Source organism: Sciurus vulgaris (genome assembly GCF_902686455.1).
Source record: "Sciurus vulgaris genome assembly, chromosome: 1".
NCBI lineage: Eukaryota > Metazoa > Chordata > Mammalia > Rodentia > Sciuridae > Sciurus > Sciurus vulgaris.
Window position 1 is genome coordinate 50,359,774 of NC_136461.1, and position 15,106 is coordinate 50,374,879.

The 15,106-nt window shown below is 38.4% G+C and overlaps 1 protein-coding gene across 9 annotated transcripts in view; it reads left to right on the forward strand.

Moving 5' to 3' along the window:
• Positions 1-15,106, forward strand: part of PATJ (PATJ crumbs cell polarity complex component) — a 399,437-nt gene that overhangs the window by 88,107 nt on the left and 296,224 nt on the right. For all 9 annotated transcript variants that reach the window (XR_013757701.1, XM_079103582.1, XM_079103581.1 and 6 more), the window contains one exon: positions 12,683-12,892. Coding sequence is in view for 8 of the 9 variants with exons in the window: in XM_079103582.1 (XP_078959708.1) it covers positions 12,683-12,892 (210 nt within the window). In the remaining variant the exon portion in view is untranslated. The remainder of the gene's footprint in view (positions 1-12,682; positions 12,893-15,106) is intronic.

Below are 15,106 nucleotides of genomic sequence, written 5' to 3' on the forward strand. Positions count from 1 at the left end.
TGATACAAATTACAGAGTTTCATTTCAGTGCTCAAGTGGTCTTGTAATGTGGTCACTGGCGTTTGGTTTGTGGGTTTTGTTTGCTTTGTTATTGTCCCACCTACCCCTAGACCTCTTTGGGTTCATTTCACCCATGTAAGAAATTGGTATAAGCAAAATGCAGTCAATCTGCCATTAATGGCAGCATTCATATTCGAATACATATTTTATAGCTTGCTGTTGAACAAACCACACAGCTGCATTAAAAGGTCACTTTTTGCTTAACAGAACTTAGGGGAACCGATAAAGGCTACTTTTTGCCCATCCCTGATTCCTGTCCACATTTATTTTTATTAATATCAAAGTACTGTAAGCTTCAGTGCCAATTGGGCTGAAGATTTCTTTTCACAGAGGATTTGCTTCCTTTCCCTCTATGGGAAAGTTCTGTATCTTTTAAATCATTTTAAGCTGCTTCATTTGAAAAATAATTCTTCGTAGTGTGTTCATGGAGTGGATTGATTGTGGCTACCGCGGAAATTCTCTCATGGCTTAAGTATTGCTTTTCAAGCCTGCAAAGTGGGTGAATGAAGGGAGTCCACTCCTGGTGTGTGGGGTTTGTAGTATGCACAGGATGACGACTGACTTCCAAAAACCTCAGTGCAGCAAGACTAAAGGCATCAGGAGACCAGAAGCCACTTAATAAGAGATCAAAGAGGCTGTGTGTATATCAGCTTGAAATCCAGATAGTACAGATCAAAAGCTTGCCTTAGTGAGGCAGCTGCAGGGGGATGAAGTTAGCAGGAGGCCTCAAAGATCTTAAGTCAGGCCTGATGTTGAACTTTGCGGGAATTTCATGGCTCTGGAATACAAATTTGGCAAAAAGTCCCATTGTGCCTAATGGGGGGTGAAAGAGAATAGGGGGCAAGCAGCAAATGCCTGTCAGCTGGACGGTGCACACTTACATGGTAGCTTTCCATTTAACAAATGTGTCTTCATGATTGTTTCTGCTTCACCCTACAAGGCACTGCTGAGGAGAGAAGCCTGAACATGATGTATTGGCTATATTACCTTTAGTGAGTATTTCAGAAATAGACAACTATAAATATTAGTGTTGATGAAATGACCATGGAGAGCCCAAATACAGGCATAAAGATGTTCAGATTTATTGTAATACCTGGTAATCACGACTCTCCTGTGAATTGCTCAAGATATTCCAGGAAGTTTGTGGATGTCTTGCAATGCATCTGTGTCTCCCATGTAATAAAAAACAGAACAACTATTAAAAAAAAAAAAAAAGAGTAGATCTAAAGGAGAAATTTGGTCTCCAGAGGTGTCTCATTGCCAGTCTTCTCCTGCCTCCAGTCATGTCCATATTTTGGAAGTTCTCTCTTGATTCTGATGTCAGTGTTGAGGCCCACAGTAAATGAATGTCAGCCTGTTCTAGACTGTGGCAGAATGATTGAAGCAAATCAACAAGCAGTTACTGGGAATCTCTTTTTCTGAGGCAGGATGGTCAGTCCTGCTCTTTCTGCTTGTGGATGTCATTTGGAGCCAGGTGGTAATCCAGGAAGGCTAAGCTTTCCCAGTGAGGTCAGGAAGTGGTGCTGCCTGTTGGTACGAGGTTCACTCTGTTAATGATTCTTGAGAGGGGATTGGCTGCTTGATTCCTGTAAGCCATTCTAGGGTTCAAGTTCCCTTTTCAACCCTTCCGTCTCTATTTTATCCTAATCATCTACTACACTCAGTACTACACCACAGTGAACATATCGTGTGTTAAGAGCTCTAACTTACCAGTCAGGAAGGATCCAAGGGCCTGATTTGCACTCTATTGCATACCTGGCTATAACATACTCCTAGGACTTTGTACAAGCTTGTTAGTTTTTTCTTATCTTCAGTGTACTAAAATAATAATGTCCAAAATAAAACAATTTACAAAGTTATTAAGAACTAAATAAAGGAGATGCATATAGATACCCATATTTTTCTCTGCACAAAATGATCAAAGTATTACTGTTTACTAAAAAATAATGGTGATGATGGTGATAGTGATGAAGATTTTAAAATATAGACTCAGCACGGAACTGCTTGCCTGTCATTCATTCTTACCTTTCAAAAAAATTGTTGTTTTCATAATGCAAGCTAGTATGAAGGATATGTAGATGGAAAAAGCATGCTCCCTTTAAATATCTTATGCATAAAATGTTTATTGAGCGTCTCCCATGCATTGTGGCGCTAGCAGTGAACAAAACAAAATCCTGTCTTCATGGAGTTGGGGAATTCAATTTGAAGAAGGCAGTAGACAAATAACCACATGTTGCACTATAATAAAGGAAACAGTCTTAGGTATTGTTCTGTATGCTACATTATGATTTTAGCAGTGATAGAAGTAAGATCTGAATCTGAGAATTATTAGGAGCCAGAGAAGCTTTACAAGCAATTGAGGCCAGCTGTGTAGACAAGTGGGTAGTGGACATTCCAGGCACAGAGAATGACCTGGAATTGATAAGTTAGTCCTGATTTCATGTCTGTTTTCTTTAGTATCCATGAAGTGCTTATCATTTTCTAAACTTTCATATTTTATTCCTTTCAATGAAAAATCTGAGAAACTTTGTCCTAATTTTTAACTTGGAAAACATGACCATATGATAATAATGGCAATAATTCTGTACTGCTTCCTCTGTCTGGCGTTGTTTAAAGCACTTTATGTATATTAGCTAATTTAACCTTTTCTACAGCCCCAGGAGGTAGGCCCTGTAATTATCCTTGTGTGATGGATGAGGAAACTGAGCTGAGAGATCAAGGAATTTGCTCAGGACCATCTGTAGGAAGTGGTGGAGCTGAGCTCCTGAGTGTGGTATAGAACCATGAAAATATAGTCCTCAGGCCAGAAACCACACTGATTCTTCCTAATTATGGCTAAACTGAAAGATGGTAGAGATTTCTAATCATTTTGTTTTTCTGGAGAGACATACTTATTACAGTTCTAAAAGCTTTGCTTCACATTATCCTTGAATCTTACAATACCTTTCTTTCCTTTTCACTTCCCACCTAGGGCAAAGCTCTGCAGAGATGTGATGATTTTTTTCTGCCAAAGTGTAAGCTGTGTGTGCTTTACCTTGAGTTTCCCTGTAGGACTCCTTGGCCTTTTTCCTATATGGTTTCAAAGTTAGCAAAGTATTCTACGCATTGTGTGCTATATATCACAGGGTATCGGTTGACCTTTGAATGATGGAGAAAAAAAAAAAAAAAAAAAAAGGCACACTGTAGAATCTGTCTAAGAATGAAGGACATCCTCTGTCCTTGATGTAGCAGCTCTGGTTGTCAACCTCCTAGTCTCGAGATGTCTCTGCTAAAAGAGAATGAGGACTGAGGGTACCTTGCGGTTGTGAGCCACCTTTTGAGTGTGTTCTGGAGATTAGAGGTCACGTATCTGGAGAATATAGGTTCAGCCCTGTGTTTTCATATATTAACATTTAAGTGTGATATCACAAATGATAGTACTGTTGGTCTCAGTCACGCATGCTCAGATGAATTTAGAATCCAGTAAATGAGTTGGAAACTGGTAACTCCTAAAACCTATATATCCTACTAACTTTTTTATTCCGCCTCCCCACCCCCTGCATTCTGTTCTTCTGTCTCAGTCTCCTGAGTTAGGGTGCACCATCCTGCCTGACTTACTAGCTTCTTTTCTATCCTTTGCAGTTATGGTAATAGCAGTGTTCATGAAGTGATTACTATGGACTTCCTAGGCATTGTACATGCTTTATCTAATTTAATTCTTTTAACAACTCTGAAATCTATACTATTATCATTTTCATTTACAGATGAGAAATTCAAGTCTCATATAGTCAGTAACTTGACCAATATCACTAAGCTAGTATTTGTTTAGGTGAAATTGAGAGTGATTTGTTTAGAAAATTAAATTCCAAAATTAATATTTGAAAATTTTTAAGTTTTACATGTGTATAATTTCCCTGCCTCTTAATAACTTTCTTTTTTTTTTCCTACATTTTATTGGTGCTTTATAGTTGTGAGGGATTTCTTGTTACATATATTTATACATGTACACAATATAGCAATATAATTTGGTCAGTATCGCTCCCCAGCACTCTCCCCGTCCCTTGCATGATAATAACTTTAAGCTGATTTTTTTTTCCTGGAATATGCTTGGCTATTTTTTTTATATATCAGTTTATTTTCTACATTATAAAATGTTGTGGTTAAATGCATGTAACTTAAAACCTACAATTTTTACCACTTTTAAATACAAGCCCAGTAATGTTAAGTTCATTCACATTTCAACTGATGATGTTGTTTTGATTATACTGCTGTGTAACTGCCTGGTGGGATCCGAGGCATTTCAGCCAGATGACAGGGTTTTCAAATGAAAGGCAGTTCTGCGATTTGTTTCATTTTGTTTTCCATACAACCAAGCAAAAGTCCTGGATCAGGAGGGATTGATAAACACACAAACAATTACAGCATGCATGAAATTTTCAAGCGATGAAATACCCAAAGAACATATCTAATAACCAAGGAAAATATCTAATGGGAGTTCAGAAAGGGGATAAGAGAAAATAATCCCCTTTAAGAAGTGATTTCTTTGGGACATCTGCTGGAACCGTTTTAATTATTATAGTGTTGAAAACAGATTTTTACAGTCCTGAGTTATACAGTATAAAATGATATACAAGCTTATGTGATTTTTGTTTCCTTCTTAGGGTAGATTTTGATTTGCAAGTTTCCCTGCCTACTTGTCTTCCGTTGTACTTTTAATTGCCTTACATGCTGTGCTCACTGTGTTGCTCAGGGTCAGTTAGTTCTATGTATGATGCATGGAAAAAAATCTATTCTTAATGCCTAATAGTGTTTAGGAAGCAATATTACACAAGAAACCAGAAACCATATCTGTTAATCTATCTTGAGTGGACTGAACGTATTTTGTGGGCACACACTTTGAACATGATGGTGTTGTGGTAATTGGTATGATTAGTTTAATACTTTGCTGTATTATAGAATAGTTAAGAATACAGTTGGAGTCTAGATTAAGACAGCTTGCCCTTTATTCAGTGCAATCATTTAGTTATTATCTTACTTCACTATAAATACAGAAGAAGCTTTTTGAAATTATTACATCCCACTCTTAGACCAGAACTATTCTAGTAATTTTTAATTCAATTAATGGTCTCTGACATGTTTTTTGAAGCTATCTTAAAATAGCAAGCAGGGAAAAAGGCATTTTAAGTTTTTCTTATAGAAAAGGAGGGTTCATGTTGTTGTAGATATTTTGTCGTTAACTTGCTTTGTTTTATGGGCTATATTCAGGAAGTTATTCTTATAGTTGTGGTCTTTTTATGAATTCCTTAAAGATGTTAGCTAAAATTATACCTTATTTGTTACCATAGTGTTAATGCATTGTCAATGTAGTGTTTTGAATTACCACCTTAACTACTTTCTTTTTTTTTTTTTTTTTTTTTTTTTCTTTGAGCCAGGGGCTTGGTATGTTGCTCAGGCTTGCTTTGAACTCCTGGACCCAAATGATCCTCCTGCTTCAGCCTCCTGAGTAGGTGGGAGTATGTGTATACAACACAGTGCGCAGCATCCCTAGTTTTGTTTGTTTTTTCCAGTAGTTTTGTGACTATTTGGTAGAAATTAAGGACAAAATTGACTCAAGATACACTGTCAAATTCAGTTATATGATCGTAGAGTTGAGAGAAGGATCATAGCTCATGTATCCAGCTTCCTCATTTTACACTTGGGGAAACTGACTTAGAAAAATGAAGACACTTGTGAAACTATATACAGCCAGTTGGGGACAAACCTGCAGCTTAAGCTTAAAACTTGCTTTTTTTTTTTTTCTTTCTTTTCTTTTTCTTTTGCAGGGCAGGGAATCAAACCCAGGGCCTTGTACATGGTAGACAAATGCTCTACCACTGAGCCACATTCCCCAGTCCTTAGAACTTGTCTCTTGAATTCAATCCACCTTCATCCTGCTACTAGTAGGTTGAATATCTATGTTCTTTGTCTGTCTGTCTGTCTCTTTTTCTCTCTTTCTTTTTCTCCCTCCCTCTCTTCCCCTCACTATTTTCCTTTTTAAAAATCTTTTAGTTCTATTTTCTGACGGACATTGCTCACAATGAAAATTTTAATTCGTGTCAGCTGTGTACCAGAGCTTCTCCAGAAGACTGTTTTATTTCTTTTTTCTTTTTTGGTTCTAGTGATTGAGTGGTCCAGGGGCACTGGACCACTGAACCACATCCCCAGCCCTATTTTGTATTTTATTTAGAGACAGGATCTGACTGAGTTGCTTAGCACCTTGCTAAATTGCTAAGACTGGTTTAGAACTCATGATCCTCCTGCTTCAGCCTCCCAAGCTGCTGGGATTACAGGTGTGTGCCACTGCACCTGGCAGACTGTTTTATTTCTTAAGCTGTATACATCTCTGTGAGTGTGAGTGTGTGTGTGTGTGTGTGTGTGAAGTAACCTTGCCTTTGCTGCTGCTCTTACTCCATTCCTTTTCTTGCCTACCTCCAGCATGAGAGTTAGCTCTTTTTTAAACTTAGTGGTTTCTTTCTATAATCTCCATTTTAGCAACTTCCATGGGATATTATTTTGAAAACGTATTTAGCTATGAATTGTTTTATGTTGTAACTTAATACTCTTTAGCTTAGGTAATCATGGCCACACTGGACTCCTCGAAAAACTCATACTTGGTTGCTGGCTGTTTCACAGCTTCTTCTCGATTGACTATCGCTTGTTTGGAATACTCTCTCAATCTATTACATAGCCAAATATTTATTGTCCAGAAACTATGTAGATCCTTTTTAATTATCTCTGAAATATAACTTCTCACAGACACATACTTGTGGCATGAAGCTTGAACCTCAGTTCTGCGATAGTGTGTGCCCAACCTGACTTCCTTGGTTGGGAGGTGGTTTCTTTTGTAGAGCAGTTTTGATTTCAGAGCTGGTTGGTATTTTTCTAGTCCTTCCCTTGAGTTGTTTCATTCTTGGTGAAGGATGCTGAAATACAGCTGCAGAGCAGGTGCTTGGTACAGGGACCTGTTATATAACACAGCACAAAACTTTGATGACATACAAGTAAGGCCTTGGGAATGAACCATATCACCTCTCAAGAGTTTATATTCTAAAACACTCAGTGGATGTTGTCAAAATTATCAAAGGTAATCAAATTTGCTGCCAAATTTTTGTCTAAAATAACCTAGGGTCCATCTCTTGGCTATCCTGCTTGTGTGGTCTCTGAATCCCTGTCTTTCACTTAAGATCTTTACGTTTGGATGTTAGATGCAGAGTAGATTTAAATTAAAAACAACAACAAACTAAAAATTGTTCTTTATTTTGATTGTGGTTAAATCATTGTTACTCCTTGATTTTGTATTTTCCTCATTGGGGCAGTGCTACAAAGCATACAGATGTTAAACGTTGGAACAGTCCTCCGTGTGTGTCACTTTCCTCCTATTTAAGAAAACCCCTCTTACTGATACATTTGCCAGTTTATTAAAAATTGGAAAAGGTTGACCACTTTTCTTGTTCGTTTCTCTGTGCCCTCTTTATGCAGTGTCCCCTGCTTTATGCATTTCCAGTGAGTTTGTCTGAGCCGCTTGCTTATATTTGTAGTTAGGTTGTAGAGAATTTCATGGCTATATCCCTCCACGTCTTCCAGTCACTGTCTGTCTCTGACAGCCCACATTTCAGTGGAACCACTCCCCGCCCCAGGTGAAGCCCTAGCACTCTGCTTTAGTTTATGTGAGATCTGGTCCCTTTGATCTTTGGGAATGTACACAAATATTCATATAATACATTTTATGGACACTTCAGAAACTTCGACTCCCATCCATTTGGGCATAATGATTGTCACATGTTTGCCTTCACCCATGAAGAGGTGTTCTTATGTTCCCAAATGAGTAGCTTCTCAAGAAAGTAAACAAATGAAACATAAATGTATGACTTACCTGTATGTGCAGGATACTGTGCATTCTGTACTTTCTTCTGCTAGGAAGTAAAATATAAACCTCTAGTGGCCAAAGTGATATTTCAAGGACTCAGTTTCACACACTTGGAAAAGATGATAAATGTTATCTCCTACCATGAGCTTTGGTTAAGTCATTTAATTTTTCTCTTTCTTTGTTTCCTTGAGTGGCAGTGGTTCAGGGAGAGCATTCCTAGCAGAAGCGATGGCTTGCACTGTGTCACAGAGGAAGCCAAAGCATGTCACAGTTCCTAAGTTTCAGTAGGACTGTGTTGTTGGGACAAGGTGTGGGTACAGGGAGCAGGCAATGGTGCATGAGGGGAGGGTGAGCAGAGATGGGACAGGACTGCAGACCTGAAAGGATTTGTCTCCATAAAGGATGAAGAAGTGAGGACATAGTGGGTGTCACTAAAGTATTTTAAGTATTTTAATTCCTCCCTTAAGGAGAAATTCTGCTCACATTAAAAAAAAAAAAATTCCATTATCTGGAAAGTAGACCGATGGGGCCAGATTAGAGATGGTAGACTGATCAGCAAACCATAGCAGTTGCCCAGGCAAGGAATGACGAGGAGCTGAACCAAAGTAGTGGTGGTGGAAATGGAGAGTAAAGATCAGAAAGAAAAGGCAGAAGATCCAATTGATCTGGCTCCACAAGCATCTCAGTGGAAGAGGAGGGAAAGTACTCGGTTGTGCTGATGCTACTTGGGGTTGACAGGGATGAGGAGTCTGTCAACTTGGATTTCCCTGAACATTGAAGCACCCTATGTTTATAATAAATATCAAACATTAGCATCACTTTGAGCACAAGAAAAAGCCCTGTTTGCAGCTTTGTTTAGGCAGGTGTGGTAGTTTCATTCAAATGGGAGACAAAGCAGGAAGATGGTCCTCAGGATTTCTTCGGGTGTGGAGAGGTGTGAAATTCAGGTCTGTTCTCTTCTGCAGTCCTCTGGTGCTATATTCTAAGGAAATTTTGCTATTCTTAATTGGTTATACGAGTTCGGTAACATTTTTAAGAGCTTTCAGGAGCAACTTTCATAAATGGTTAAGTTGAAGCAAACATACAGCACACTGTTAAGAGCATATGTAATAATATAAAGCTTTTGAATAAAGAAAAAATTCCTCTGGAAGAGAATGGCTTGCATGGATGTTCCTTAGGCACTATGATTGGTCTTTAGTGCCCCCTATTGGCTATTTAGTCTAAAGCAACATCTTGATTCTTGAGCGCAAGTGTTTCTTGCCAAAAGGAGAAAAACCAGAGATTTAAAAATTATGACCAAAGATGATGAAATCTGATGATGTCTTTAAAAGATGCTTGAGGGGCCTTGGGATTGGGTAGGGGACTTGAGAAATGTCTTTATGACACTTTCTTTGTTATAGCACGCCTGTGACAGTGTGGACTGTATTTTCAGGAAATGGACGTTTCTGATGAGCAGCAGCCTGAGTCAGGCTGGTGTTGGAGCACTTTTCACGCAGCAAAGCCTCAGGAATAGCATCCGCCCCAGCAGGCAGTAACAGCTGCTGTTTTTCCAGAGGGTGGCTGCTACATGTGATGACCATGAAAGGAGATGACTGTTCCTCACTAAAGGACTCCATTCAGCTCTGTGGTTACATGGTCAGAAAAGTCATCCCAGAAAATGCAGCCGTGATTGCACAAAGTGGGGCATCTTCAGAGGTGGTGGTTCCTCTTTTTTGTGTTTTACTCCCTTCCCTCCCAGGGACAAAGAAGCTGCCTTTGGGTTCTGTCTTCCAGGAAAGAGGGACTGGTAGATTAGACTCAGTGTTTAGACTGACTCATGTTCTAACCTGAATAAACTTTAGTAAGCAAGCCCACCTGGCTCTGGTTTGAGGTCTGAAGAAGACTGTTGTGTGTAAATGAGCGGTCGCCTGCCCTTTCTTTCTACAATAAAGTCTATTACTCTTTCTAGAGTAATAGACTCTTCGCATTATTTCCTGCCAAATCTTCCTAATTATATAGTTACAATCTTTCTAGTTATTTCAGCCTGTCACATGTTCACTCACCTATTCAGGTTAAAAATAGTCCTTTTTGATTCAGTGTTACTTGTAACTATAGAGGTTGCTTGCAGCCAACTTAGGGTAATCATTTATTTGCTTTTGGTCTATTTTACTGTTGCAATTTTCTCTAAGAAAGTTTAGTCATTATATGAAGTATTGCTTGCTGCTTTCTGTGTTTCATGGGCGGAATAAGCTATTATGTAGTTTCCCTTCCCCCTCAATAAAAAAGCCTTTCATCAAAAACTGACATCCTAAATGAAGGACATAATTGTACAGCTTATTTATTAGTGTGTCAAACTTAAAATGTAATGGTTTCATATTTCAGAATGAAAAGTGTGTTGTGATTCATGGTTGCTGGTGACAAAATAGACAGCTCTTTTTATATTACCACACTGATTGCTTGCTGATATGCCACCGTGCTCTTTTTCCTTCTGTTCTCTTCCTGTGCAATAGCTCCCTCTGCTTGAAAATATTGGTGTAATTATAGTTTAACACTGTGTGCTTTATTAGTGCATTCCCTTGACTATTTTTTACTTTTAATTCTGTTCATAAATTGTGGCACTAAATATTAGAGCATGTAGAAAATTACCAAGGGTCTCTTGGCTTGAGGGTGGAAAGGCAAGGTTAGTTGAGGAAAGCAAAATAAACTGAAGGCATTTTTTTTTTCCCCAAGAAGTTAGCTCTGTAGTCTTTGTTGATTTAAATATAGAAGATTTGTTTAAAATTCAGTGCAGTACATTGGAAATGAACTTTGATGGCTAGAATACAGAGATATAGAAAACTAGATCAGTAGAATTCAAATAGCCACCAACCCCTTCAAACAGAGCCTGGAATGTGGCAGATCTTCACTTTAATTCCAAAGTCTTATAATTCTAACATAAAACCTGGCAGTTTTTTTCTGGTCACTCAGGGAGAATTTAACAGAAGCCGGTAGAAGTATAGACTATTCCCTATGGGACAATATGTGCATGAAGAGACAATAGAGACAAACCAAAGCAAACCAGAGCAAATGCTGCCGTGAACTGGGGTGGAATTATTTTTTCTCTACCTTGCTAAGTGTGAGGTTTAGTCACAGTGCCCATAACTCCACCATTGAGGCAAATTGAGACTTGACTAAGCTATAAGATCTCCATGTGAGTGTGTCTGCCTTTTCCATGCCCAGCTCTTTGTTTCCAGTTTCTTTTGGCTATGGTATCATGCAGAGCAACCAGCAGAACTTGGTGGTCAAGAGTACTCACTGACTGAAGGATCTGACTCCCTGGTTGAATTGTGGCTCTGCCATTTATCAGCTGCGTGTGATGTTGGCTAGTTTCCTTATCTGTAAAGTTCAGACAGTAAATCTACCTGAATTGTTGTAAGGATTAAATCATTAATAATCATCAAGCCTGACGCATTTTAAATGCTTTGTATCTGTTTTTTGGATAAAGTAAAAATAATGGAGTTATGAGTTGTTTTTTAATTAACCAAATGTATTGATACATCCATGTTTTCTTCAGCGCTTAATGAAAAGAAATATGGGATTCTCCCACTGGTTGAGAGAGAGCCATACATTGGTTGTGTCCATAAGTTCATGAGTTCATTTTCTGTGTATTAGAATAGTTCTGATGTAGGGCCACCTAACCATGTCATAACTTTGCATATGTTATTTTTCAGTATACTTTGTGTTTGTGTTTTGCTGGGGATTGATCACAGGGCTTTGCTCATACTAGGCAAGTACCTACAATTAACCTACATCCCTAAACCTAAATATATATTTTTAAAATACAGTGGACTATTCTGTTTGTTCCATGTCTTTTCTGCACTTAAGTGGTTTCGTGAAAGGATTCTGTACTGGTACATGAGTAAGAATGGAGTGCCCATGCCCATGATGCTTCTCTTAAAGCCTCCTATGGCCCAAGAGGGATCATAGATGGGTTTGTCTTTGATCCACAGCATGACAGTGCTTGAGAATATCAGAGAATCTTGCCCAACTCTTTTCTGACCTCTTGTGGTCCAACAAAATGTCAGTCACCAGAAGTTTAAAAAAGACTTTGATATGTGACTGAGCATTCAGAATGCAACTGAAATTGTTAAGATGTATCTTTACTTTGATACAACCTAATATTTGTGTTCATGTGTAGAGAGGTATTTTGACCTCTTTAGAAGAATGTCACCAGAGTGCTCGACATATGGAATAAGTAGTTACAGCAGATTCATTAAACATAAACTGTCTTAAGTCTTGTTTTAATCAGCTCTTTCACTGTTGTGACCAAAAGACTTGATGAGAACAATTTTAGAGGAGGAAAAGTTTATTTTGAGGCTCACGTTTTCTGAGGTCTCAGTCCAAAGACAGGCAGCTCCTTTCCTCAGGGACTGAGATGAGGCAGAACATCATGGCGGAAGGGTATGTTGGAGGAAAGCAGTTGGGAACATGGCACTAGGAAGCAGAAAGACTTCACTCACCACATAAAAAGGCATGTCCCCAGTGACCCACCTCCTCCAGCCTTACCCCACCTGCCTACAGTTACATTCAGTTAATTCCTGTCAGGGATTATTAATTCACTAATTGGGTCAAGGCTCTCATAACCCAGTCATTTCACCTCTAAGCTTTCTTGCATTGTCTCACACATGAACCTTTGGGGAACATCTTACATCTAAACCATAACAAGCCTGCATATTTGTTTATGGGGAATCAGCTCATTGTTCTTTGCTTGATTCACAGGACCCTTTAGATCCCACAAGATCAGTGATTGTGATCCGCTCCCTGGTAGCAGATGGTGTAGCAGAAAGAAGTGGAGAACTTTTACCTGGAGACCGTCTGGTTTCAGTCAATGAATACTGTTTGGACAATACCACACTTGCTGAAGCCGTGGAGGTACTGAAGGCTGTACCTCCAGGCACTGTACACCTTGGAATCTGTAAGCCTTTGGTGGTAAGTGTTGAATTTTGTTAGTATGAGAAGTAATAATCAATTGTTAAGAAGATGAATTTTGGAGACAAATATATCTGGCCTCTAAGTGTTGAATTTTGTTAACATAGGAAATAATAGTATTTTAACAGTGAAGATTATGTATTTTGGGGGCAAATATACCTGACCTGGAATCCCTGTTCACTGCTCAATATGTCTTTGATCATAGTCAAGTTTCTTAATGTCCTTGATTTAAAGCATCAGAAGAAAAATGTCTACTTCATAGGGTTTGAGGGATTAAAGATTATATTCAATAGGTGCTTAGCATGTTATTATATAACTGCTAGCTGTTAGCATCACTAATCTTACTACTACCTCTTTTACTATTTTCATCTTCATGTTTTGCACCCAGACATCTAAGTTTCCATCATATTCCTTAATGCAAATTAAAATAAGTATGTTTACATGTTAACTTTCATTTGAGAATGATGTTAAGATGGTACAGTAAACTAAAGACCATTCAACCGAATCATTTTAACCACATGGCAATGAGACTTCAATGCTTTTCCAGCCATCATCAGAGTGCCTGATGATTCCTAGCACTCAGAACCTCTATATGGTCAAGACTTTTTTTTTTTTTTTTTTGTGGTGCCAGTAAATGAACCTAAGGCCTTGTGCATGCTGTATCCCCAGCCCCTGGTCAAGCCTTCTTACTGCTTAATGTATTCTATCAGGTCAGTCTTCTTGACAGAAGGGTACCTTAGTTGTGGTGCTGTTGAGGTCCTACATACAAAAACATACTTAATGATAATTTCAGTCAATGAAATTATGAAAATATGAAAGAGTACTTAATAATAACAATATTTTAAGCCCACTACATGCAACTGCATGTAGCAGTAGTTGAAGCAACTTTAATAGGTTATCCTTTTGTACTTGCATTACAGATGAGTCAGTGGAGGCAGAGAGTTGAGTAGCTGATCCAAGATCATACGCTAGTAAGGGGTAGAGTTGGAATATGAACTCAGCTGGGTTGCTTTAAGCCCTGGGTTCTTGGCTACAGGAACATGTGCTGCTATGTCATTGCATTGTTCCTTGTTTAGTTTATATGTAGCATGTCTGAAACAGCTTGGTTGTGATAGATTGTTGGACTGAATTTTAGGAAACCTGAACTTTGTTTTTAGCTTTGCTCAGAGTTATAATGCCCAGAGGATTTGAAAACCTAAAGATATGTGATTTTACATAAAAATTACCTGGGAGATGGTTAAAATGCAGTTTTCTGGGTCCTGCCATCAGAGATTCTGATTGGGAAATTCTGATGTACTATTCACAAATCTCCCTCTTCAGTGGGTCACCGATATAACCCAAGGCAGAATTTTTTGTTTTGAGAACTTTGTGCTAGTAATTTGATCAGTAGGTTTACTACTTTTCTTCCATGAACCTATTTTTTTCATTTCTGAGAAGAATGAACACGACTAGAGAACTTTAAAGTCTTTCTGAACTCTGAAATTCTTTTATCTATGAAATATCAATATACTTCCTAAATAACGTACTATAAGTACCCCACTAGCTAGATAGATATTTATATTCATATATAGATAAAGGTTGATGTATTAAACCTATTCTTGCACTGGTAAATATCAGTGTGGCCTTCATGTATTGCTTTTTAAAATTTATGGTGCTGAGGATTGAAGCCAGGGCCTCACTCATGCTAAGTATGTGTTCTACCACTGAGCTGCTCCCTTAGCCCCAGCATGTTTTTTTTTTTTTTTTTTAATGTATTACACATAAAAATGTCTGTATATTACACTTATCAGACACTTTAAATGTTTCAAAATATAATCTAACACATAGCTAAATCAGGTTCTTTTTGTGTATTTGGTGTTATCCTAACCCACAGGTAGTCTTGGTTTGCTTTTTGATAAATTAAGGAAGGGAAAACCAAGAATATTTTCATGGACCCTCATCTCCTTGGTATTTTAGGCAGTAGCAGGTGCTTTGTCTAGATTTCCCTGATGATTATTTGCTAGAATTTTGTCACCACATGGGAAAATTCCACGACAGTTTGTCCTATAGAACTTAAGCAGCACAGCCTTTAACCCTAAGCAGTTGTAGGAATTCAGAAGCAGTGTCAATAATGGGACTTAGTACCAAAAGGGTGTGGACTTCTGGGTGATTTCTGGCAGTCATAGCTGCAGAAACCTCAGACGCAGGGCTTTGCTCTAAGAGTGTTTTGGAACA